The 25506-nt window shown below is 42.9% G+C and overlaps 1 protein-coding gene and 1 pseudogene across 2 annotated transcripts in view; both read right to left on the bottom strand.

Moving 5' to 3' along the window:
* The window catches only part of sgsm1a (small G protein signaling modulator 1a), a 92487-nt gene that overhangs the window by 33363 nt on the left and 33618 nt on the right, over window positions 1-25506 (bottom strand). For both annotated transcript variants that reach the window (XM_029677533.2, XM_029677534.2), the window contains exons 3-9: window positions 11552-11627; window positions 4309-4471; window positions 3918-4070; window positions 3728-3795; window positions 3191-3336; window positions 1187-1324; window positions 719-843 (exon numbers count right to left, since the gene is read on the bottom strand). In XM_029677533.2, the coding sequence (XP_029533393.2) occupies window positions 719-843; window positions 1187-1324; window positions 3191-3336; window positions 3728-3795; window positions 3918-4070; window positions 4309-4471; window positions 11552-11627 (869 nt within the window). The remainder of the gene's footprint in view (window positions 1-718; window positions 844-1186; window positions 1325-3190; window positions 3337-3727; window positions 3796-3917; window positions 4071-4308; window positions 4472-11551; window positions 11628-25506) is intronic.
* LOC135574633 (toll-like receptor 13) lies at window positions 16390-17140 on the bottom strand (annotated as a pseudogene).

The following is a 25506-nucleotide window of genomic DNA, read 5'->3' as shown; positions in this document are numbered from 1 at the left end:
GATGGAAAATGTGCCAGGGAGGAAAAAGTTTGTGCTTGGGCTCTCATCAAAAGAGTTCAGTAATGCCTCAAACGTAAATTGTCCACAACAGCGAAATGGGCTACGTCTATGTGAATTAATGAGGAGGCGGAACACACCTCAATTCAAATTGTTGTTAGAAAATAAAACTTGTTAGAATATAATTGACAAGTTGAAACATCGCCTATAGATAATTGGCAGGCAGCGGGCCTTGGTTTGAGGGCAGCGTGGGTTAACTGTCATGTGGCATAACAATCACATTTTGGAACAGAGAGTGCATTCTGACATCACCCGCATAAAAAAAAAAACGTGCGCCTTGGGGGCGACCATTAGGAGATTTTGGAACTCACGTGTGAAAAGGTTAATACAGCCACAAACATTACGGCCTAAGAACCACAGTCACTAAAATAATAAGACTGGTTGATTTGAAATATGCATGAACATTTCCCCATCAAAACCGTTCCCCTGCTGCCCCTGAAAGCAACCCTCATTATATCCCCCTCTCCAGAGTTGACCCCAGGACAGAGAGCCCTCCTGAGTCTCACTCAGACAGACACGCTGCATGATTTAGTGACACTGAGCTGCTGCACCAATTGTAGACAATAACTACAACACACAGGTGGTGCATGTCATCGCTCTGTTGTGCCATCTTGACGTACATAAATAAGAGACATGATCGTTAGTGAATTGCTCTCCACACCTGTGCTCATAGTCCAGGTCTCCCACAGAGCCATTCATCAGCTGATTGGGCGTCCACTTCAGCGTCATGATGTCGGCGGTCTGGTGGAGAGAAAGGTATCCTGGGATAGCCTCCATGTCATCCCTCTGTAACAGCAAGAAGGATATTAGTTTGACGATCTGTTTTCTATAGTGAACTATGAAGAAATGTTTGACACTTTCACAGTTGAACACTTTTTGTTACAGATTGGCATTAGAAATGTGTCTCCAAATGGGTCTACTGTTTTGTGGTGTTAACAACGGGTGTATTTGCTTTCAGTTTCTGAAAGCTATCATAAATATGGAGGAGTCCGGGCACTGACAAGCAACGACAATATGACCAATCTCTCTACATATTTTATATGGCTCTGAGCATATCTAGAGATGCTAATTTCTTATTTGTACAGTACGTAGAACACTCCTAGAGATGGGAGAAGGATGAAATGTTTACCGGCTGCACCAGCACGTTGTTCTTTCCAAACAGCAGGGTGGCTCTGTTGTTTTGGTGCAGTGACTCCACATAGTCCCGGGCTGAAGGCGAGGGGGAAGGCCGCTCATCAATGCTGCTACTTGAATGTCTCTTCTGGATCTGGAAATGCAGACAATGTGTATGTTTTTACCCCCATTCTACTCCATCCAACCATCCAGCTTCCCTATATTGGCAAATTAGTTTGTAGGTGAAAATGTGATTTGGTGATGACATCTCACTTCCTTATATATTCGTAATCTAATACATCCGCTAATAAGCACCGATGTCTGTTGACAGAGGGTTGCAGTGAAACTTTTTTGGATTTTTCATTTTGTCTTCATCTTCCAAGTTGTTTCCGTGGGTCACAAATAGCAAAATTAGCATGAATTAAGTGTAAAAGGCTTTGGAAATAAAAAGCTTTTGGTATGCTCAGTGCTCCGCTGACATTTCACAGAGATACGCTTGTTTTTGTGAAAAGGAACAGGAACTTCACATTAATTCGATACTTTAGAATTAAGGCAAGGAGGCCATTTATCTACTTCCCCAGAGTCAGATGAACTCATGAATACCATTTTTATGGCCAGTATTAAGGAAGTTGGAGGTAGGTTTGCGAGCTTATGCTAACTAGCATTAGCGCATTGCACTAACGCTAGTTAGCAACTTCCTTCAAACTGCATACAGCCATAAATACGGTGTCCACGAGTTCATCTGCCTCATTGCCAAAATCCCAAAGTATCCCTTTAATATGAACATCGTATAGTAAAACATGAAAATGCTGCATTTAATATCTCGAAATCGATATCTATCTTAACTCTATATTGTTTTATGTCCTCTGGATTTGAGAAGAAAGATGACGAGTTCAATGGTGAGCCTCACAGGTAGCCTTAATTCTCGCACAGCATCCAGCCTTGCTGACGGGCTGCTATTTTACAGATGTTTTAAAACTTTTTTCCTCTGGCCTCTAACTTAAGTCACCCTAATTTTGACCATCCCTACACGGGTAAAAACTCAGATACCTTTTGAATGGGGTATGATAGAGACATGAGGTTTGGACCATTCATTTTCTTAGAGAATTATCTACACAATTAATATATCATTTTATCCATTGGTTAAAATATGCATTTTTGATTGGACACCCTACACATCAATGGTACAAAATGTATGTATTGTGCCATTGGGGCGGCAGGTAGCCTAGTGATTAGAGCGTTGGGCCAGTAACCGAAAGGTTGCTAGATCGAATCCCCGAGTTGACAAGGTCAAATCTGTCATTCTGCCCCTGAACAAGGCAGCTTAACCCACTGTTTCTAGGCTGTCATTGTAAATGAGAATTTGTTCTTAACTGACTTGCCTAGTTAAATGTAAAAAATATTGTTCATTTTGCGCATTTAGTTTGTTTGATACTATTTACCACAAAAATGATCCACTGGGAATGAATTAGCGATGATTCAACTTATTCAGCTCTGTAAGAACCCTTTTAAGCCATGTGTTTGAGTCAGGTTGCTACACTTGCATTTGCTTGCTTGAAGAAAAACTAAATGGGAAACCATCTCGCCACTTTGTTTGTGTTGACAACGCCCATTACATTTGCCTCTGTGGTAAAAAAAGGATACAATGCTGCAATAAGCAACTCTCTATTGTCAACGTGGCATGGGAGTGGGATACGTGGCGAGATGTTTCTAGTTGCAGGGGTCAATGACAATATGAAAATACACTCTTGTCCTCTCTCACGGGACGCACTGTGCTCCTTAATGCATTGACAACAGCAGGTCTTTCTTCTACTGAAAGAGAGAAGCTGAGGTTGGCTTCAATGACAGGATTGGTCACTGATAACTGAGCTAATTGTGTGCAGTGTCAGCCAAACAAAGTTGTGAAATAATCAATAAAGCGACGTATATGGGATAATGTGCTCATGGACAATCCTATTTGGGGGAGTTTGGTAGACTTGTTGGATGAGATTCAGACCCCTACTCTTCCCAGGAACCTTACACAAAGGGCAGGCCTCTTGGTGGGGGAGTCCTGTCTGCAGTGACCACTGTGGATGCGGTGTCTCTGGACCAGCTCGTCTGCTGAGGGGTCTGTCCAGAAGTGGTCCGCCGTTTTCATCTTCGTGTACTCCAAGGCACAGGGCCCCACTGCCAGAGTACAGAACAATGGCATGTAAAGATGCGCGTGAGGAGAATCCCTTACATCAATTGGTGCCCTGTGTGAGTAGAATCCCCTTCCCTACACTGATATAATATGACGCCAGGACAGCGGAGTCAATCACCACCTTCCGGAGACATCTGAAACCCCACCTCTTTCAGGAATACCTAGGATAGGATAAAGTAATCCTTCTCACCCCCCCCCCCCCCCCTTGAAAGATTTAGATGCACTATTGTAAAGTGGCTGTTCCACTGGATGTCTTAAGGTGAACGCACCAATTTGTAAGTCGCTCTGGATAAGAGCGTCTGCTAAATGACTTAAATGTAAATGTAAATAATGTCTGAGATGAGATGTATGTGAGTAAAAGCTTAACAATGTTACCTAACAAAGAGGCCAGAATGGGTCCGTCCACCGGATCCATCAGAATGGCCTCTTTTTCGTAGAATTTACTGGAACATAAAGATGTGATGGAGGTGAGCCATGGATTTCTGCATTTTAATTTCCTCCTCCTTGCAGGTGACCATGCCATTTCCACCCCCCCCCCCCTCCCCCCTCCCCTAATATGACTCACCTGCTGTTCTCCACGAGGTAGAGCACAATCTTGTCCAGCATCTTCTCGAAGAGGGCCGTGCGGATCCACAGGTTTCTGACCACCTGCGGGCTGAGGCTTGACAGCCGGGGCAGTCTCCGTACGCTGTCCTGGTTGGGCATGCTTTGGTTCCGCCTGAGGGAAGGAGGAACCCAGCAGTTTCCTTTGTATTACAGTATGTTACACCTTTATTGCATCAGTAAACTATAAATATGTGTGAGTAGATGCCGTATGACAGAAATCGTGACAAGGACTTGTTAGAAGTACTATACAGTAACAGCGCTTTGATTTTGAGTGCTACAGTCTGTCTGTACAGGGATCCGGTGGTGTGTGTGTGTGGATATGGTGTGTGTGTGTGTGTGTGTGCTCTCACTTGCTCTCGATGATCTGTTCCAGCTCCTGAGCCTTCCTGCACAGCTCCTCTGCCGGGGTGAAGCTCTTCCCCACCTTCATGAAGAGTGCTGCTATTTTATTGCTACGCAGGAATCCCGCCGCTCGCCGCTTAAGCCCATGTAGAACGCAAGCCTCCACCGCAGCTGTGTACACACACACACAAATAATAGTAACTTCTAAAGATTGATGGGAAACACCACAGGAGAGTTCACTGAAATTATTCATCATGATGACAAGGTTACATTCTGCATTTTCCTTTACTTGTATTATTTGTTAACTTGTCGACAAGTTAATAGGATATTTATTGTAATAAGTGATATTGAATTGTGTTTGGTTGTAGACAAACTGGACTTAAAGCCAGACTAAGTCAGTGGCACAGATGGAGTTATCCAAGCAGAAGATAAATCTCCTTCAAATGTTGATTTATGGTTGTTTCGACAATTCAATATCACTAAATATCATTACATTTGAAATCAGAGGTTGAAACCCTAGGGCAAATATTCCCACTCATTTTTATTTTATTTTTTAGCTCTGAGCAAATTTCAGGTCTGCTGAGCACAAACTTGATCGTTTTGAAAATTCTGTGCTTCTTCCAGCGTGTGTTTACTGTGAACACTGAGGCTGTAGCCACTTTAAGGTACAGTTTTAACAGTGGCCAAGTAGGCTACTGTAGCTATTTGATCATAATGTAGGCCTACCCGAGTGGCCTACCATCAAAATCAATGAAGAAAATCGCATCCCATGACATTTTAATATGGAAATAGCTGTTCTATCATTCAGCCTACAGTAGCAGCCAATGTGTGTTGTTCAATGTAGGCCTACAATCCATGAGACTTTTGAGAAAACATTAACCTGTTTATCCACTTGTCCTTCAGACAAAATAAAATGCATTATTATTCCCATGCCATTATTACAGAGAATCAGACAAATAATGCTACCCTCTGCCTATTCGCTACTTAGCTTATTCAAGCAAGTCTCAAAATACAGAACTGCCCCTTTAAGACAAAAAAAAAAGATTTTACCTGACTTGCTTTTCAAAGAAATAGGAAGAAAGCGCTTTTTATGGTTTATAAAAGTGTTGAATACAAAGTGTTGACAGTGCTGAGTAAGATCTTAAACAGCATCTCTTTGTTGTATTCGTTGACAGCCTCTCTCTAGTCATGGTTTTAAACGTTTTGAGATCACACACTATCAACTTTGCTGTAGCTTTCTTTTATACCCGCTACCTTACTGCGTACACGGCCATCTGAGCCATGGCTAGCGGTAGGCCTATAGTGCACTTGATTTGCTCTCTGGGCCCGCCGGGAAGGCAGAGCTTGTACCTTCAGACACATGAAATGGTTCAAAATCGCAACAGTTCGCCTACCTGCCCAACAGCCCGAGACGAATAAAATAATAATACTAGGAACACAGGGCTTTATCGTTGGGTTTTTAACATAAATGTTTGGCAGTCAACTAGGAACGCCTTGGATCACGATCTACCGGTTGGTGACCACTGCTCTAGAAAGTTCAATCTCTCTGTGGGCTAATAATTCTGCACCGGCAGTCCAGGGGAGCTGCGCGGCAGTCTCGGGCTACTGCGCTAGGGAACATTGCCTTGGCCAAATTGTATTGTCTATTTTTTTGTTGAATTCAAAACAATAACTGTTGATGACTTTACAAATGCTATACAGGCCTAAATAGCGTCATTGATGTTATGGGTGATAAACTATTGTCACATTTCATTTGCTCTGTTAAACCTACCCTTTGGAATGACTTCGATAGCAACAGTGAATCTACTTAGTTTTTCAGTGATCTCTCAACAATCATTCTCACGTCGCACGTTGGTAATAGTCAGTGACAGATGGCATAGCTAAACTGGGTGTGGTTAAAACTCTGGATGGGAGACCAAAAGTTTGCTGTAGATAGGTCAATGCTCCAGTAGGAAGTGCTGCCCAATTATTATTATTTTTCTTCTGATAGTGGATTTAACCGTTGAAGTTCTGATGTTGTTTTAAAGGTACAAATTCAGCATATTTTCAACAAGGTTTGTCTATGTAGAATTTTGGTTAAAAGTTTGTTTTTTTAAATCCAAATTTTCCATGTAGATTCCACTTCACAATAGGATGACAAATTACGTTGAAACAGTGTTTATTCAACCAGTTCGTGCCTAGTGGGTAACTTCTGTGTAATTATGACTCAGCCGCATGATAGACACTTCAGACAAAGCTTTGCGGCTTGAGGCTCTTATGAGTGGCTCAAAGAAGCCAATAATTTTTGTCAGGTTATCCATAAACGTGAGCTTTGTAGTAAATACAAGAGCACAGACACACACATCCATACAGTACAGAGACACACATCTTCCTATAAGGCCTATGTGGCATGCCTTGAGCAGTGTTGACATTTGAGCTCTCTCTCAGGACTAATCCTGTTGTTCTGCTCACATGGGGAAGGCCATGGTCGTCATGGAAACCCCATGCTGATGGAGAGCTTCAGCACTGGGACTGAGAGAGCAGTGGAGGGCTCTCTCTCTCTCTCTCTCTAACTAGATTACAACAGGATAAATGCGTCTTTTTTAGGACTACAAAAATACATGTTAAAGGAGAAGTGCAGTCAAAAACGTGATTTTCCTATGTTTTATATATCATTTCCACACTATGAGGTTGGAATAATATTGTGAAAACTATGATAATGCCCTTTTAGTCCATGGTGACATCGTCATGCGGTAGATTAGTGAGTAGCCCATAGGGTTGACCCCATTTAGTCCACTTGTTTGGTCGATCAAGATTTTCTTGTCGAGCAGTGGCAAATATTTAAAAGCAAAACGATGGTACAGGAGACACCTGTCCATTGCGGAGGATTAGTATCACTAGTACTTTACTAGTGCACCATCGTTTTAAGTTCTCATCTACAACGTTTGCTTGGGTTACAGACATTTCTGTTAATGAATTCAATTATATTATTATTAGTCTTACCGTTGTCATTGCAGAAGTGGGCACGTTGTTTGCAGAGCGCACAACCTAGGCTACACTTGTGAGGAAAAAGTTTGGGTTTATTTCATTATTTTCATATTTCATTGTCTGTTGTTTGGAGCGCTCCTGTCCATCTTGAGTACGGACATGCACCGGATTACGCATAGAACTAGACCTAGGCTACCTGGCCTCCGCGCAAATGTAGGCCTATAAATGTGCCCATTTGGGGATCTGATACGATTTCTGATTGACTTAACTCACCATCACCGTGGAGCTTCTCAAAGTAATTTTTTCTTCACCTCAAAAAGCAAGTAAACAAAGTCTGTTTTCACATCTATAGAGAATGACACTAGCTCCACAACATAGCCTATTTGAAAAATCTTTCCAGCTCTCTCTTTCGATAACCACTCAGCATGAAAGGGGAAAAATTGTCAGGCTTTGATCCAGTGGACATGTCATAAAAAGGGCCCACCTGATTACTTCTTATCCCTTATTATTACTTCTTATGGGGCTCCTGAGTGGTGCAGTGGTCTAAGGCACTGCATGTCAGTGCAAGAGGTGCCACTATAGTACCTGGTTTGAATCCAGGCTATATCACATCTGGCTGTGATTGGGAGTCCCATAGGGCAGTGCACAATTGGCCCAGCACTGCTGGAGTAGGCCATCATTGTAAATAAGAATTAGCTCTTAACTGACTTGCCTAGTTAAATTAAAAATTTAAAAAATTGTGCAATTAGCCTAAAGCTGTGTCTGTCCAGAGATCACTGTCTCCAGGAAACTCCAGAGCCCAGAGATTTTTATAAAATGTTCCAAGTTTGCTAGTGTGAGCTTCAGGCCAGATCCAAGTTAATAGTTGATACAATGTTTCAAGTTCCTTGCAGACAGGCCATGCGTAGCCAATGTGATTTATAGGATATTTATTTTTATCAGGATATTTTCTACCTGCAATGTTTTTATTTGTTGGCTTTACATAGGCTTTTTATTTTGACATATTACATATTGGCAATGGCAATACTTTTACATTTGTATCATTTTCATTTAGATAGAATTTTGATTAACCACATGACATTGATTGAGATATTTCGACATTATTATAAATTAAATGAAACTGTTCCAAGGAAATGTGCATTTGAAAATCATAAGTGGCACGCAGATGTGTAGAAATGTACGATAACATGGCACTCCAAATGCAAAAGGTTGCCGACCGCTGGTGTAGCCTATTACCAGCAACTTCAGGAGCATAATGGCAGAATCTGCTAAGGCCAGTAGCAACGGAAGGAGGAGGAGAGACAGGTTGTTTTTCTTCTGGTTAGGCTATATTTATCTCTGGCTCCCTCTTTAGGGTATTTTGTGTGTCTTTATTTTATAATTGCAGTGCTTAAAGCATCAGACAAAGCAGCCTACATATAGTTGATTTTATTCAAACATCTATATATGGAATAATTCACTTTTAACATTTTAACCAATCAATTGGTCAAAAGAACAGATGACTCTGTCAACCAAGATTTTTTGGGGTCGGGGACAGCCCTAATAGGCCAATAAGTAATTGAGTTCCAAACCCCTCTGCCAATAACTGCTAGTTTTCCATTTTCACTTCTCCACTCAGACCACTCCCAGACAGTCCTACCAAAATTCTTGCTTGAGAAACTGCTCTTTGCTACCGAAGCAATGTTGGTATATTTGTTTTTATCATTTTAATTGAAAGCAATCACAGTAAGGTACCAAAAACGATTTGATATTGAGATAATAAAACCTGACCACAACTTCCTAAAAAATGTCAGCCTGCAATGCATTTTTTTTTATACCAACTTAGCCCACCGGCTCTACAGTATCCTCATAACATAGCCCATATGAAAATCATTACCATACCATGTCCATTATTGCACTGAATAACTAAACTTATCATGTATAGAAATAGCAACAACTAAAGTTTACACAGATCTGCAAATAATACATGAAACCATGTAATCAGAGTTATCATATTTTCCAGTGGTTCAGTAGCTTTGTAATTGTAATGTTGGAGCAGTTTTCTGCATACACTCACTGATACAGTATCTACTCTCTCTCTCTTCCTTTCTCATTATCTCTGTTGTCTTTTCCTTATTATTACAGGGGAGAGAGAAGCGCCATTTGTAATAAAACTCAAGAGGTCTCAATAGGATGCCCCTTGTCTTTCCAGCTATTACAAAACAATTTCAAATATTGAAAACAATATTCCAGAGGGTGAAACCTACTTGGCTTTGTGATACTTTGGCTCAACATAACCCGGGGACGATGCAACCAAAGCAATATTCACCGCGTCAAACATACCCTGTGGTTGAAGCAGTCACAGGAAATGAGTGGCTGGACCCGGTCCTCTCTCTACACAGGCACTCTTATTAAAAAGGTCATCACAGCTACTGAAGTAATGACCCCTAATCAGCATGTGTCTGTGGCAACAGAACACATTAGGGGACTCCGTGTGTGTTGCTACTGACCCGGACCGGCTCATCTAGTGCTACACTCACAGGCGATTTCAGCACAATGACATGAACACATTCTAAATATGGCCAACCACCATATTGGCTTAGATTAATTCTTCAATGTGCCAAAATCCTGGGTGCCTTATGGAGTTGGCAAAAGAGCAGAAACAGATCGGACTCGGGCTACGTCCACGACCACACCTTTAATACTAAGCTTAATTAACAATTCGATGACTGTTGACCATCTCGGTCACAGCAGTGAAACGAATAATAGCTCTTTTGGTGAGGAGAAAAGGATGAAGAGACGTGTCAAACGGCTAACGCTTGACATTTTCCCAGGCGCTCCTGCCTTAGCGACTTGTAAAATGTGACCATGATGATAGAGGCTAATTACTCCCTGGTGACCTGCCCAAGCAAGTCCTCTCCTCCACCCCTCGCCCTGCCGGTCCATCCTGTGATCTCTGCACAGACACATCTCTATTGTGACAGCTTGGTGTACAACGTGAGCAGAGTAGAATATGTGGGAGTAAAAGAGCCACAACAACACAGAGAGCCTATGGGGGGGATGCAAGGGGGAGCTAACACCCACCACGGTGTGTGAGCTCGAGGGAAAGCTCTTACTTCCAGGTCTGTTAAAAGGCAAGCTACTCTACTGTTGCTGTGGGAAGGGAGAGCCTTTCCTTAGAGATGGAAAACGTTCCACCCACAGGTTGACGTGACATGCAGATTTGGTATTTTCCTTTGCCACTTTTATCAGTTGATAAAATAGCTTGCGAACCTCGGTAGGATGTCAGTGAGGCTTGATGACTAACATGTCACCCACCCTCCCCCACGTCAGTGACTGTGAGATGATTCTTTCACACCCCAATGCAGTGCAACAGATTGTCATTATCACCTATCCTTATGCTTACAACAAGCCTTTTTTTTTACTAAAGTGTTAAATCACCTAAACTCTTCACAGGGCTCTACGACCTTGTTCCCTGCCTGTGTTACATAAGAGGCTTCCCAGCAATAGTTGCAATGACGTGATTCTGACAGATTTTCTTTGCGATGTCAGGTTTTATAGACATATTTTAAGGTACCAGAAAATGGGAAACCGATATTATTCTTATACCAAATATAATAAGAGTGTATATAACATTAGGAACACATTCCTAAAATTCAGTTGCACCCCCCCCCCTTTTGCCCTCAGAACAGTCTCAATTCGTCAGGGCATGGACTCTACAAGGTGTTGAAAGCGTTTCACAGGGATACTGGCCCGTGTTGACTCCAATGCTTCCTACAGTTGTGTCAAGTTGGCTGGATGTCCTTTGGGTGGTTTACCATTCTTGATACACACGGGAAACTGATGAGTGTGAAAAACCCAGCAGCGTTGCAGTTCTTGACACAAACCGGTGCGCCTTGCACGTACTACCATACCACATTCAAAGGCACTTAAATATTTTGTCTTTTCCATTCCCCCTCTGAATGCTAAACATACACAATCCATGTCTCAATTGTCTCAAGGCTTAAAAAGCCTTCTTTAATCTGTCTCCTCCCCTTCATCTACAATGATTGAAGTGGATTTAACAAGTGACATCAATAAGGGATCATACCTTCACCTGGTTTCACCTGGTCAGTCTATGTAATGGAAAGTGCAGGTGTTCTTAATGTTTTGTCCACTCAGTGTACGTCTGAAAAAACACCTGGCCAATGGAAGCTGTCTGACTCATGTCCGACAGGAGACCTGTTCCTTCTGATTGGCACAATGACCAAAGATGATATTTTTAGGTGATTAATGAACAAATATGTCCCAATAGTTGAAACTCACCACAAAACGAGACAATGTGGCTGCTGTCTTCATGTACAAACTTCCTGGTGACAGCCTCCTCCATGATCTGCTTCACCTGTGAATGGCAGAGGGAGACACTCAGACATTCTCGATAAAACAACTAGTCTACGGAAACGAGGAAAGGATTTACCAGTCAATTTCTACTGCATTTTTTCAACATTGGTAAGAGATCGGAGGGGTGGAGGGAAGGAGGAAAGGAGAGAGTGAGAGAGAATGAGATGAGTGCGTGCCAAGAGTACACGCCAAGTTAGATGAATGAGTCACCCAGCTTGCATCAAGCTGATCTCAGATGGATAGGGCTGAAGAGGGTTGAGGTTGGGTGGTTAGGTGAGTGGGCTACTATACCCACACCTCTGGGGCCCACCTCACAGCCTGGCTTTGTAATCAAATCTCTTGAGATGTGAATGGAGAAAGAGAGAGCGTGAAAGCACAGTGTCGCCGGCTTTTCATGTATCGTCGAGGCTGGCACCATACGACACCTGCAATTGAGTCAGTGACGTCAGATATAGCAGAAACCTCACTCGTGCAGACACAGCTTCGGGGAAAAAAAGTGGGAGGGGGGGTCAGAGTACGACTCATTTGAAGGGTTTGGTTTTATCGAAACCGTGGTTTCCCCCTTGCTGACCTGGACACAGGCTGTCCTCGCAGGGACAACATCAGACCTGCACCCCAGATGACTGATAACTCTGATACTCTGATAACTGACCCTGGTGAATACGGGGGACATCTCCTAGCACTGCCACTGCTCTACATCTGGGGAATCAGCCTGCATAGAGAGAAGCCCAGATAGCACTAATTTCCTGTTGTAATGAGTCTTTCCTCTGAGGACATATTACCCTGCACAAAGAGAGGTGGTGCCTGCCTAGAGAACACAACGACACAGACACACACGCACAGCTGTGCAGACAGAGGAGCTTTGAATATCACTACGGAGGGCGGATTAAAAGTTCACAATGTTCCATTGAAGCAGAAGCAGAAATGACTTGATTGTGTATCTCTGATTGTAAATCTAGTATGGTTAAACAGATGTGGAAGTATTATTGTCTGTCATAAATGTAACAGAGTAGCCTTGCCTGAGACCTGTACAGTAACTTGCTAATTCTTAGGCTTAGATCAGTGGGGAGTCTTTTGGCGTGAAGTCGGGTCACAAACAAACACACAACCATTTCAGTTTGTGGATGTAAATCTTGCCCATAACATGATGGCTGGAGTACATTGGTGGCACCACATTCCCGGAGTTCCACGTCCTTGATCTGGTGGCTAAGACGGTTGGCTGTGAATGGTGTGTGATGTGGTGCAGAAGGTTGAGAGTTCAAGCCCTGCTCAGTGCAAATGCACTGTGACATACAGTGGGGCAAAAAAGTATTTAGTCAGCCACCAATTGTGCAAGTTCTCCCACTTAAAAAGATGAGAGAGGCCTGTAATTTTCATCATAGGTACACTTCAACTATGACCAAAAAAAAAATCCAGAAAATCACATTGTAGGATTTTTTATGAATTTATTTGCAAATTATGGTGGAAAATAAGTATTTGGTCAATAACAAAAGTTGATCTCAATACTTTGTTGAATACCCTTTTGTTGGCAATGACAGAGGTCAAACGTTTTCTGTAAGTCTTCACAAGGTTTTCACACACTGTTGCTGGTATTTTGGCCCATTCCTCCATGCAGATCTCCTCTAGAGCAGTGATGTTTTGGGGCTGTTGCTGGGCAACACAGACTTTCAACTCCCTTCAAAGATTTTCTATGGGGTTGAGATCTGGAGACTGGCTAGGCCACTCCAGGACCTTGAAATGCTTCTTACGAAGCCTCTCCTTCGTTGCCTGGGCGGTGTGTTTGGTATCATTGTCATGCTGAAAGACCCAGCCCCGTTTCATCTTCAATGCCCTTGCTGATGGAAGGAGGTTTTCACTCAAAATCTCACGATACATGGCCCCATTCATTCTTTCCTTTACACGGATCAGTCGTCCTGGTCCCTTTGCAGAAAAACAGCCCCAAAGCATGATGTTTCCACCCCCATGCTTCACAGTAGGTATGGTGTTCTTTGGATGCAACTCAGCATTCTTTGTCCTCCAAACACGACGAGTTGAGTTTTTACCAAAAAGTTATATTTTGGTTTCATCTGACCATATGACATTCTCCCAATCTTCTTCTGGATCATCCAAATGCTCTCTAGCAAACTTCAGACGGGCTTGGACATGTACTGGCTTAAGCAGGGTGACACGTCTGGCACTGCAGGACGGCGTAGTGTGTTACTGATGGTAGGCTTTGTTACTTTGGTCCCAGCTCTCTGCAGGTCATTCACTAGGTCCCCCCGTGTGGTTCTGGGATTTTTGGTCACCGTTCTTGTGATCATTTTGACCCAACGGGGTGAGATCTTGCGTGGAGCCCCAGATCGAGGGAGATTATCAGTGGTCTTGTATGTCTTCCATTTCCTAATAATTGCTCCCACAGTTGATTTCTTCAAACCAAGCTGCTTACCTATTGCAGATTCAGACTTCCCAGCCTGGTGCAGGTCTACAATTTTGTTTCTGGTGTCCTTTGACAGCTCTTTGGTCGTGGCCATAGTGGAGTTTGGAGTGTGACTGTTTGAGGTTGTGGACAGGTGTCTTTTATTCTGATAACAACTTCAAACAGGTGCCATTAATACAGGTAACGAGTGGAGGACAGAGGAGCCTCTTAAAGAAGAAGTTACAGGTCTGTGAGAGCCAGATATCTTGCTTGTTTGTAGGTGACCAAATTCTTATTTTCCACCATAATTTGCAAATAAATTCATTAAAAATCCTACAATGTGATTTTCTGGATTTTTTTCTAATTTTGTCTGTCATAGTTGAAGTGTATGATGAAAATGATAGTCCTCTCTCATCTTTTTAAGTGGGAGAACTTGCACAATTGGTGGCTGACTAAATACTATTTTGCCCCACTGTATAGATAACTAGTAAGGGAAAGGGATACCTAGTCAGTTGTACAACTGAATGCAATCAACTGAAATGTGTCTTCCGCATTTGACACCAAGACAGTCGTGAAGAGGGCACGACAAAGCCTATTCCTCTCAGGAAACTAAACATATTTGGCATTGGTCCTGAGATCCTCAAAAGGTTCTACAGCTGCAACATCGAGAGCATCCTGACTGGTTGCATCACTGCCTGGTACAGCAATTCCTCGGACTCCGACCGCAAGGCATTACAGAGGGTAGTGCATATGGCCCAGTACATCACTGGGGATAAGCTGCCTGCCATCCAGGACCTCTACACCAGGCGGTGTCAGAGGAATGCCCTAAAAATTGTCAAAGACCCCAGTCATAGACTGTTCTCTCTACTACTACATGGCAAGCGGTACCGAAGTGCCAAGTCTAGAACCAAAAGGATTCTCAACCGTTTTTACCCACAAGCCATAAGACTCCTGAACAGGTAATCAAATGGCTACCTGGACTATTTGCATTGTGTGCCCCCCCAACCCCTCTTTTACGCTGCTGCTACTCTCTGTTTATCATATATGCATAGTCACTTTAACTATACATTCATGTACATACTACCTCAATTGGCCCGACCAACCAGTGCCTGTATATAGCCTTGCTACTGTTATAGCCTCGTTACTGTACATAGCCTCGCTACCGTTATTTTTCCATGTCTTTTATACTGTTGTTTTTATTTCTTTACTTACCTATTGTTCACTTTTTTTCACTGTTGGTTAGAGCCTGTAAGTAAGCATTTCACTGTAAGGTCTACACCTGTTGTATTCGGCGCACGTGACAAATAAACTTTGATTTGATCAGAGAGGTGCGGGGAGGTTGCCTTAATAATTGACATCCACGTCTTCGGCGCCCGGGGAACAGTGGGTTAACTGACTTGCTCAGGTGCAGAATGACAGATTTTTACCGTGTCAGCTCGGGGATTCGATCCAGCAACATTTTGGTTACAGGCCCAACGCACCAACCACTAGGCTGCCGATCTCTAGAGTTTGCATAATCAACTAAATGAGACAAAACAGAAAAATGAGGGTAGGGAGGTGAAGAGAAAATGAGGGAAGTGAAAACATCATATTCTACAGATGTAGGATCTGAATATAATCACTCTTTCATTGCTGAGAATTTTCCTGCACTGCAGGAAATGCAGATGAGCTTAGTGATTTACATGAATTCACTGAAAACCCACACTAACGCACTAACGTGCGATTCTCACGCTTGTATATGTATTGCGACATTGAGATTTTATTGCGGTTCCATGGTCCAAACATATTGTTTACCATGTCTGCTGCAGAGGGACAAGGGAGCCATGTGAAAATGAGTTTTGATCAGTCATGGAAATAAGAGATGAAAACATAGAAGATGGAGAACAAGCTATGAAGGAGAAATAATGGAGTTTTGTTGCAGGTACAGCCAACGATTGCAAAAATAATATTGCGATATTGTCAAAACGATACAGTGTCATGTACACGTTTAAAGTTGCATTTAAATAACAAAACAAATTGACAATACAACTTTCATAACAGTTACATTGGCAAGCTAATAGTTTAAACCACCGATAAAGAAACATTATGGACCAAATGTTCAAATCCTGTTGCTGCAGGATTATTTTGCTCTGACAATATGGGTCAAATTAATTATCTGTACATCTCATCACGAAATTGCATAACATTTGCCCAACTCAGTTTCTGATTATAGTACATATTATAGTACATTATAGTACATATACACATTAGTTAATCCCTCTGTTGGAAATAATATTGCAGTTTATACACTTAGACTTTTATTTAACTTATTATACATATTTTTTTGTCCAGCTTCAGGTCAATTGGCTTTACATTTAGAATGTCACTATCATGCCCTCTCTACCCCGGAGAGTTTCTCCTCAGCAGGGCAGTCCCTGGTCTCCAAAGCCACCCGGAGTTTCTCCCAGAAGATCCCAGTTTGCTCCCCAGCTCTGGGCCAGCTCAAGTAGGTGAGTCTTTTCACCAGCTTCATCATGCGATGGTAGGGCGATAGCTGCTGGTCCGGGAACTAATCCAGAAACACCAGGATCAACACATGCTTCTGCTCATCAAACAGACTGAAGCTGGCCATCTGCATCTCCCGAGAGTACCATTCACTCTCCAGGTAGCGACGACTGATCACGCCGATGGTCTTGCGGCTCCCGGAGATGGCGTCTGTGATGTTGTCTATGATGGGTTTGCCTGGCTCGAAGAACCGGTGGTGCAGACAACCTCCAGCCCTGCTCTCTCTCCAGCTTTGGCAGAAGTTCCCCCAGGACCCAAGGCTCTTCGTGGGCATTGTAGGAGGCAATGGCATCGTACTGACCTCAATGAGGCGCATGTGTCTTCCTCTTTGTATCGTGGAGATAAGCCAGGAAGAGGTGGTAGGCATAGACCACCTTCCATCTCAGGAGATGGTAGGTAAATGACCCCATCAGGATGAGGAAACGCAGATAAGTGGTGGAGATTAAGTAGTAGAAGCCTATGTCTATTGAACAGTAGTGGGTGTCAAGGTCCAACAGTTTGGTACCTCTTTTGTCAACTGGGATGATACAGGCATAATCATAGGCATCAGTGGCACCGGTATGCTTTAGGACCATGCGGACGCCTCAGGGAGGTCAGGTAGGCTGTTTTCCGGTATCAGCCGGCTGTATGAAGTCAATGCTTCGGAAAGGCTGGCGTATAGGACCAGCAGAGGAGCGATGAACAGAGGCAGAGTTGTAAAAGCAAGCAGAGCTGAAACGGGCTACTCTTTAGTTGACTGATGTAGCTAGCAAGGTAACTGCTGTTTGACAGAAAAAGACATATTTACTCCCAGTGCTGAGCTACTAATGTAACTGACATGTTAGCTAAAGTTAGCTAGCTAGCTAGCTCACTGACTTTAGCTATTATTTTTGACTCAATTACACTAGACCTGAATCAAACGATGAAACCAGCAGCCAAATGATTGAAGACCGATATTCTGACGTTTGTCTGCGTTTTTTTTAGTCAGTATAGCAATGTAACGTTATCAATCTGTCAGTTTCCTCACAGCTAACTCCCTACTTTTCACACAGACACGGTATAAACAGCTCTACAGGCGTCACTTTCATAGTGCACAGTCAGTACGCAACACTATGCTCATCATGTCTTAGCAGGGTCAGACAGCCAGGGAAGACCACTCTACAGAGCTCAGGTACATTTGGCAGTACATTATAATCAGTGAATGGATACAAAGTTCCATCTTGAGTTGATGGGTAGGCTACAGTCTGGGATAAACGGTTATTTAGATTGCTGAACCATTGATTATATTCATGTATAATATAACGTATAAATGTACACCAATGTAATTCTTTGTCATGTCTCATCTGAGCAGGATCAGATGGTGACAGGGGTCTCATCAGGGTCAGGCAGCCAGGGAAGACCAGTCTGGTGATGGAGCTGAGGGGAATTTTTGCAGATACAACACTATTTTCTCTGTGCAGCAAACACTGGACAAGCAAGAAGCTTCAAACTATTTTAAGGCAGTCTGACAAACCTCTAAAGTTGATTTCCAAACTGTATCAAAGGTTGATAGAGGCTTTTCCTGATGACACACAACAAATTCATTCTTTAAAAGTAACTTCCTCACCATTTTAGATAAGCATGCTCCGTTCAAAAAATGCAGAACCAAGAACAGATACAGCCCTTGGTTCACTCCAGACCTGACTGCCCTCGACCAGCACACAAACATCCTGTGGCGGACTGCAATAGCATCGAATAGTCCCCGTGATATGCAACTGTTCAGGGAAGTCAGGAACCAATACACGCAGTCAGTCAGGAAAGCTAAGGCCAGCTTCTTCAGGCAGAAGTTTGCATCCTGTAGCTCCAACTCCAAAAAGTTCTGGGACACTGTGAAGTCCATGGAGAACAAGAGCACCTCCTCCCAGCTGCCCACTGCACTGAGGCTAGGTAACACGGTCTCCACCGATAAATCCATGATTATCGAAAGCTTCAATAAGCACTTCTCAACGGCTGGCCTTCCGCCTGGCTACTCCAACCTCGGCCAACAGCTCCGCCCCCCCCCCCCCTCGCAGCTCCTCGCCCAAGTCTCCTTTACCCAAATCCAGATAGCAGATGTTCTGAAAGAGCTGCAAAACCTAGACCCGTACAAATCAGCTGGGCTTGACAATCTGGACCCTCTATTTCTGAAACTATCTGCCGCCATTGTCGCAACCCCTATTACCAGCCTGTTCAACCTCTCTTTCATATCGTCTGAGATCCCCAAGGATTGGAAAGCTGCCGCAGTCATCCCCCTCTTCAAAGGGGGAGACATCCTGGACCCAAACTGCTATAGACCTATATCCATCCTGCCCTGCCTATCTAAGGTGTTCGAAAGCCAAGTCAACAAACAGGTCACTGACCATCTCGAATCCCACTGTACCTTCTCCGCTGTGCAATCTGGTTTCCGAGCCGGTCACGGGTGCACCTCAGCCACGCTCAAGGTACTAAACGATATCATAACCGCCATCGATAAAAGACAGTACTGTGCAGCCATCTTCATCGACCTCGCCAAGGCTTTCGACTCTGTCAATCACCATATTCTTATCGGCAGACTCAATAGCCTCGGTTTTTCGGATGACTGCCTTGCCTGGTTCACCAATTACTTTGCAGACAGAGTTCAGTGTGTCAAATCGGAGGGCATGCTGTCCGGTCCTCTGGCAGTCTCTATGGGGGTGCCACAGGGTTCAATTCTCGGGCCGACTCTTTTCTCTGTATATATCAATGATGTTGCTCTTGCTGCGGGCGATTCCCTGATCCACCTCTACGCAGACGACACCATTCTATATACTTTCGGCCCGTCATTGGACACTGTGCTATCTAACCTCCAAACGAGCTTCAATGCCATACAGCACTCCTTCCGTGGCCTCCAACTGCTCTTAAACGCGAGTAAAACCAAATGCATGCTTTTCAACCGATCGCTGCCTGCACCCGCATGCCCGACTAGCATCACCACCCTGGATGGTTCTGACCTTGAATATGTGGACATCTATAAGTACCTAGGTGTCTGGCTAGACTGCAAACTCTCCTTCCAGACTCACATCAAACATCTCCAATCGAAAATCAAATCAAGAGTCGGCTTTCTATTCCGCAACAAAGCCTCCTTCACTCACGCCGCCAAGCTCACCCTAGTAAAACTGACTATCCTACCGATCCTCGACTTCGGCGATGTCATCTACAAAATGGCTTCCAACACTCTACTCAGCAAACTGGATGCAGTCTATCACAGTGCCATCCGTTTTGTCACCAAAGCACCTTATACCACCCACCACTGCGACTTGTATGCTCTAGTCGGCTGGCCCTCGCTACATATTCGTCGCCAGACCCACTGGCTCCAGGTCATCTACAAGTCCATGCTAGGTAAAGCTCCGCCTTATCTCAGTTCACTGGTCACGATGGCAACACCCATCCGTAGCACGCGCTCCAGCAGGTGTATCTCACTGATCATCCCTAAAGCCAACACCTCATTTGGCCGCCTTTCGTTCCAGTACTCTGCTGCCTGTGACTGGAACGAACTGCAAAAATCGCTGAAGTTGGAGACTTTTATCTCCCTCACAAACTTCAAACATCAGCTATCCGAGCAGCTAACCGATCGCTGCAGCTGTACATAGTCTATTGGTAAATAGCCCACCCATTTTCACCTACCTCATTCCCATACTGTTTTTATACTGTTTTTTATTTATTTACTTTTCTGCTCTTTTGCACACCAATATCTCTACCTGTACATGACCATCTGATCATTTATCACTCCAGTGTTAATCTGCAAAATTGTATTATTCGCCTACCTCCTCATGCCTTTTGCACACATTGTATATAGACTGCCCATTTTTTTTTCTACTGTGTTATTGACTTGTTAATTGTTTACTCAATGTGTAACTCTGTGTTGCTATGCACTGCTATGCTTTATCTTGGCCAGGTCGCAGTTGCAAATGAGAACTTGTTCTCAACTAGCCTACCTGGTTAAATAAAGGTGAAATAAAAATAAAAAAAAAATAAAATAAAAAGTAAAACAAAAATGTGAGGAAGACCTGGGAGACAATACTGATGATAATGAATGGATACAGATATGTTTGAATGCCCAGTCATGTCTATATCATCCCAGACATAAATGACTGCAGTTTAAGACCATCCATAGAACATACTATATGCCAGTGAAACTGAATATCATGCACACAAATGTAACTATTCTGGAGGTGTAAAACGCAAACATTCCCGTATTCAGACACCTTGACTTTTTCCACATTTTGTTACGTTTACAGCTTTATTCTAAAAGAGATTCAATTGCTTTCCCCCTTATCCATCTACACGCAATACTCCATACTGACAAAGCAAAAAAACAGTTTTTTTTTAAACATTTTTGCAAAAGATATAAAGTTAGCCATGGAAAACTGCAAATGTGTTGCTACTGCTCTCAATAATATTGCTGCTATGAATTTATCAGGCGCTATTGACAAAGGTCAGTGGGAAAAAGTTGTGATGGACTACTTTCAGGAGGACGATTTTTGTGGCATTGCACATGGTCAGTGTGAACCAGAGTGACTTGACAAAACGGGCCAAGCAAGCTGTACAAACAAAACGGAAACTACACAGGACGTCTTATTTAATGAAAGTGATTGCAGGCTGCTGTGAAGCGTTCATTCATGTACACGGGTAAGAGTCTATCTACAGTTTCAGATATTATACATTTCTAATTTTGTCAGAATGTTGTTTTCAATGCATGTTAAAGCTTACTGTTAGCTAGCTAACATTAGGTGGCTGGCACTTTAACATTACATGTATGATCTGTGAAGTAATATTATCTCAGAAAGCCATTTGCATTGCTAGTTATAGCTTAATGTTAGCTAACTAACCAGCTAACGACAGATTTTACATTGTCAGCTCGGGGATTCGATCCAGCAACATTTTGGTTACTGGCCCAAAGCTCTAACAACTAGGCAACCTGCTACTATGCTAAAATGCTATGCTAAAATATTTGTATCTAGAATTTGTCTTTCAGCATCAGCATAAACAACACGTTTTGATTGTTTAATTTACCTCCAACATGATTGGCACTAATTTTATTGATCTCACATTATTTCTGTATTAGCACCATTTCTTCACCAACTACGGAATTGGAGAAACACATGTGGACCTGAATTGTGATAACTGCATTGGTGAAAAAAAATTACAAGTTTGTGGTCTCGAGATTGCTGGTGTTGTGAAGGACAGCACTGCGACAGGGGTCAACATCCCATAGCTGTTTGGACTAGAGGATTGTACGGTACAAGTGGAAAGCTATGGCTGGCAACAACACCTGACTTCGTACTTCAGGCCGCTGCCGCAGATCAAGCAGTACCAACACTTCAGGAGAATATCATTTTCATTACATTGTATAAGGTTATTCTTCTTATCTAAACTTGAGAGGTGAATTGATGTTTTGCAAGGTTGTAATTTCTTCTCAATTTGTTTTCTTTTTTCCTGTTTTACAGCTTTGATGATCTGGAGCCTGGTGTTGTTGTTGCCAATGAGCGTTCGGACTCAGTCGGGACCAGGTTTTAGCTCCTGCACAACGCCGACATCATTCCTCCAATAGATGGTCTGCCTGTACAAGCACCACTTGGACTGGAAACAGCAAGACAAACTTACATTTCTGAGGAGATCAGGGAGTTTTGCGATGAAGAGACTATGGACATCACATGCCCTGCACCAAAGTCAAGGGCAGGAAAGAAACAGGCTCTCCGAATATAGATTCCCTTGTTCATGTGTGGTTTGAACGGACCAGTTCATCACTGGGGGGCGAGTTCCCAGTCATCAGCACTATCTGCAGTGCCTCTATTCACTCTCCTAACACACACGCCATACATTAAGGCTACTATTTATTTTTTATCCTGCTGCTCAGGCACTTTACCCGATTGTATGCATCTATCACCAGTATCAACGATATCGTTATTGTTCTTGTACATACTGTATATTATTTTGTTCTTTCTCTACTGGCATTGACACTTTTTCTTATATTTTCTTTATATTGACACCATCTATTTTTGATAATGCTACTATGCAAGTAACCATTTACTGTACTGTTTACACCTTCTGTAGTGACCCATCCACTAAGCTAGATGTGGCTGGGGGTTATAGCATTTCTTTCACCAATTTAGACAAGTGTGTGTAAGAATCATCTAATATTTATACAATATTTGTTATCTGGACACTTTCTGTTTACCTGGAATTTTTTCTTATTGTAGGCTACAACTTTTACCACTTTTAGTCTTAATCTTTACTACACTACTCACTGTTTAGCACATGACCTCACATGTGAATCCTTAAAGAGATGGGTGGGTCTGGCTTAAGAGGGTGTGAACAGTGCTGAATAGGTGTAGACAAAGCTCTCTCCAGTAGGTGTACCAAAACATTCAATGGCCACTTTCTCAAAAGTGGGATTACAAGTTCATCAACTTTCAAAGCAGAATGACTTTCCCATTGTTCATCAAATGCAGTGTATGATATAACATTTTGTAGCTGTGTCTGCTTTTATCCAATGTCAAAAACACAATTTCAAATTTTGCTACATAACACTGAATCAAGGTGGTCAGGCACAGTTAAGGATTCTATACTATATTATCCTACTTATCATGTTTCACGTTAGATTTATTAACTACTAAAATGTAAAACGTTTTTTTTTCAATTCTGGTGCAGCTCTGCACACAAGCTTGTTAGCTACCTAGCTCAAGCTTGTTAGCTAGCTAGCTCAAAAAGGACATTCAAAGTGCCTTCATAGAAGCCAATCCTCTAGGTATAATTATGTGGACCTAACTCAGATAATGCATGCCATAACAAGATGCCCAGCTCTTCAAGCCTCCTCCTCAACCCTCTCTCGCTCTCTCCCCACTTGCAACATTTCAGTCGCATCTTGTTTAGTTTGCCTGCTCTATCCACACTAATTGGTGAAGTCATTTAATGAGATTAAGGTAAAAAAAAACTCTAGGATTCAAAGTTTAAAAATGAAACAGAATTTTAAAAAATGATGGTTCAGTTCAGAATGAAATGATTGGTTGGTTGGAACCAAAATGATTTTCCAATGGTACATACACACAAAAAGTAGGTTTACATGGGAGAGATGCGTTTTACCGTGAGGTGTTGTCTTATTTGTTTTGTGAAACCAGGTTTGCTGTTCACTTGCGCATATATGAGATGGAAGGGAGTTCCATGCAGTCATGGCTCTGGATAATACTATATGTTTTCCTTGAATGTGTTCAAATCCAAATCTATTGGTCGCATACACATTTAGCAGATGTTATTCCGAGTGTCACAAAATGCTTGTTCTGGACATGGGGACTGTGAAAATACCCCAAGCGTGTGTGTCAGCGCTGTGTGTACATTTACTACGCAAACAATTTAGAATTTCCAACACATTAATGTTTCTTATAAAAAGAAGAGGTGATGCACTCAGTCTCTCCTCAACTCTTAGCAAAGACAGACTGGCATGCATAGTATTGATATTAGCCCTCTGATTACAATGGAGAGCAAAACGCACCACTCTGTTCATGGCCAGCTGCAGCTTAACAAGATCCTTCTTCGCAGCACTTGACCATATGACTGGACAATAATCAAGATAAGATCAAACTTGAGCCTGCAGGACTTGCTTTGTGGAGTGTGGTGTCAAAAAAGCAGAGCATCTCTTAATGACAGACAGACCTCTCACCATCTTTGCAACCACTGAATCAATATTTTTTTACAATGACAGTTACAATCTAAGGTAACACCAAGTAATTTAGTCTCCTTAACTTGCTCAACAGCCACACCATTCATTATCAGATTCAGCTGAGGTCTAGAACTAAGGTAATGATTTGTATTTATTTTTAATTAAACTCTCAGCAATCTACACACAATACCCCATAATGACAAAGCAAAAACCAGTTTTTAGACATTTGTAAATGTATTACAAATTAAAAACAGAAATATAACATTTACATAAGTATTCAGACCCTTTACTCAATACCTTCTTGAATCACCTTTGGCAGCGATTATAGACTCGAGTTTTCTTGGGTATGACACTAAGCTTGGTAGCCCTGTATTTGGAGAGTTTCTCCCATTATTTTCTGCAGATCCTCTCAAGATCTGTCAGGTTGGACAAGCTCCCTGCCACTGAAAAACATCCTCACAGCACGATGCTGCCACCACCATGCTTCACTGTAGGGATGGTATTGGCCAGATGATGAGTGGTGCCTGGTTCCCTCCAGATGTGACACTTAAAATTCAGGCCAAAGAGTTCAATCTTTCTTTCATCAGACCAAAGAATCTTGTTTCTCAATGTCTGAGAGTCCTTTAGGCACCTTTGGCAAACTACAAGCGGGCTATCATTTGCCTGTTACTGAGGAGTGGCCTCCGTCTGGCAACTCTACGATAAAGGTAGAGTGTTGCAGAGATGGTTGTCCTTCTGGAAGGTTCTCCCATCTCCACAGAGGAACTCTGGAACTCTGTCAGAGTGACCATCGGGTTCTTGGTCACCTCCCTGACCAAGGCCCTTCTCCCCCGATTGCTCAGTTTGGCCGGGCAGTCAGCTCCAGTAAGAGCTTTGGTCGTTCCAAACTTCTTCCATTTAAGAATGATGAAGGACACTGTGTTCTTGGGGACCTTTGCTGCAGAAATGTTTTGGTACCCTTCCCCAGATCTCTGCCTCGACACAATCCTGTCTCGGAGCTCTACGGACATTTCCTCCAACTTCATGGCTTGGTTTTTGCTCTGTAATGCACTGGTCTACTGTGGGACCTTATAGAGACAGCTGTGTGCATTTCCAAATCATGTCCAAATCAATTGAATTTACCACAGGTGGACTCCAATCAAGGCCATGGTTCAGGGGGTTGATGTCCTTGATTATCTTTTTGTCATTCTTGTGACATCGGGTGCTGTAGGTGTCTTGGAGGGCAGGCAGTGTGCTGTAGGTGTCTTGGAGGGCAGGCAGTGTGATGCG

Source organism: Oncorhynchus nerka, linkage group LG13 (assembly GCF_034236695.1).
Source record: "Oncorhynchus nerka isolate Pitt River linkage group LG13, Oner_Uvic_2.0, whole genome shotgun sequence".
In the NCBI taxonomy this organism is placed as follows: domain Eukaryota; kingdom Metazoa; phylum Chordata; class Actinopteri; order Salmoniformes; family Salmonidae; genus Oncorhynchus; species Oncorhynchus nerka.
Note: the sequence above shows the minus strand (reverse complement) of the source record. Positions and strands in the feature narration are given on the sequence as shown.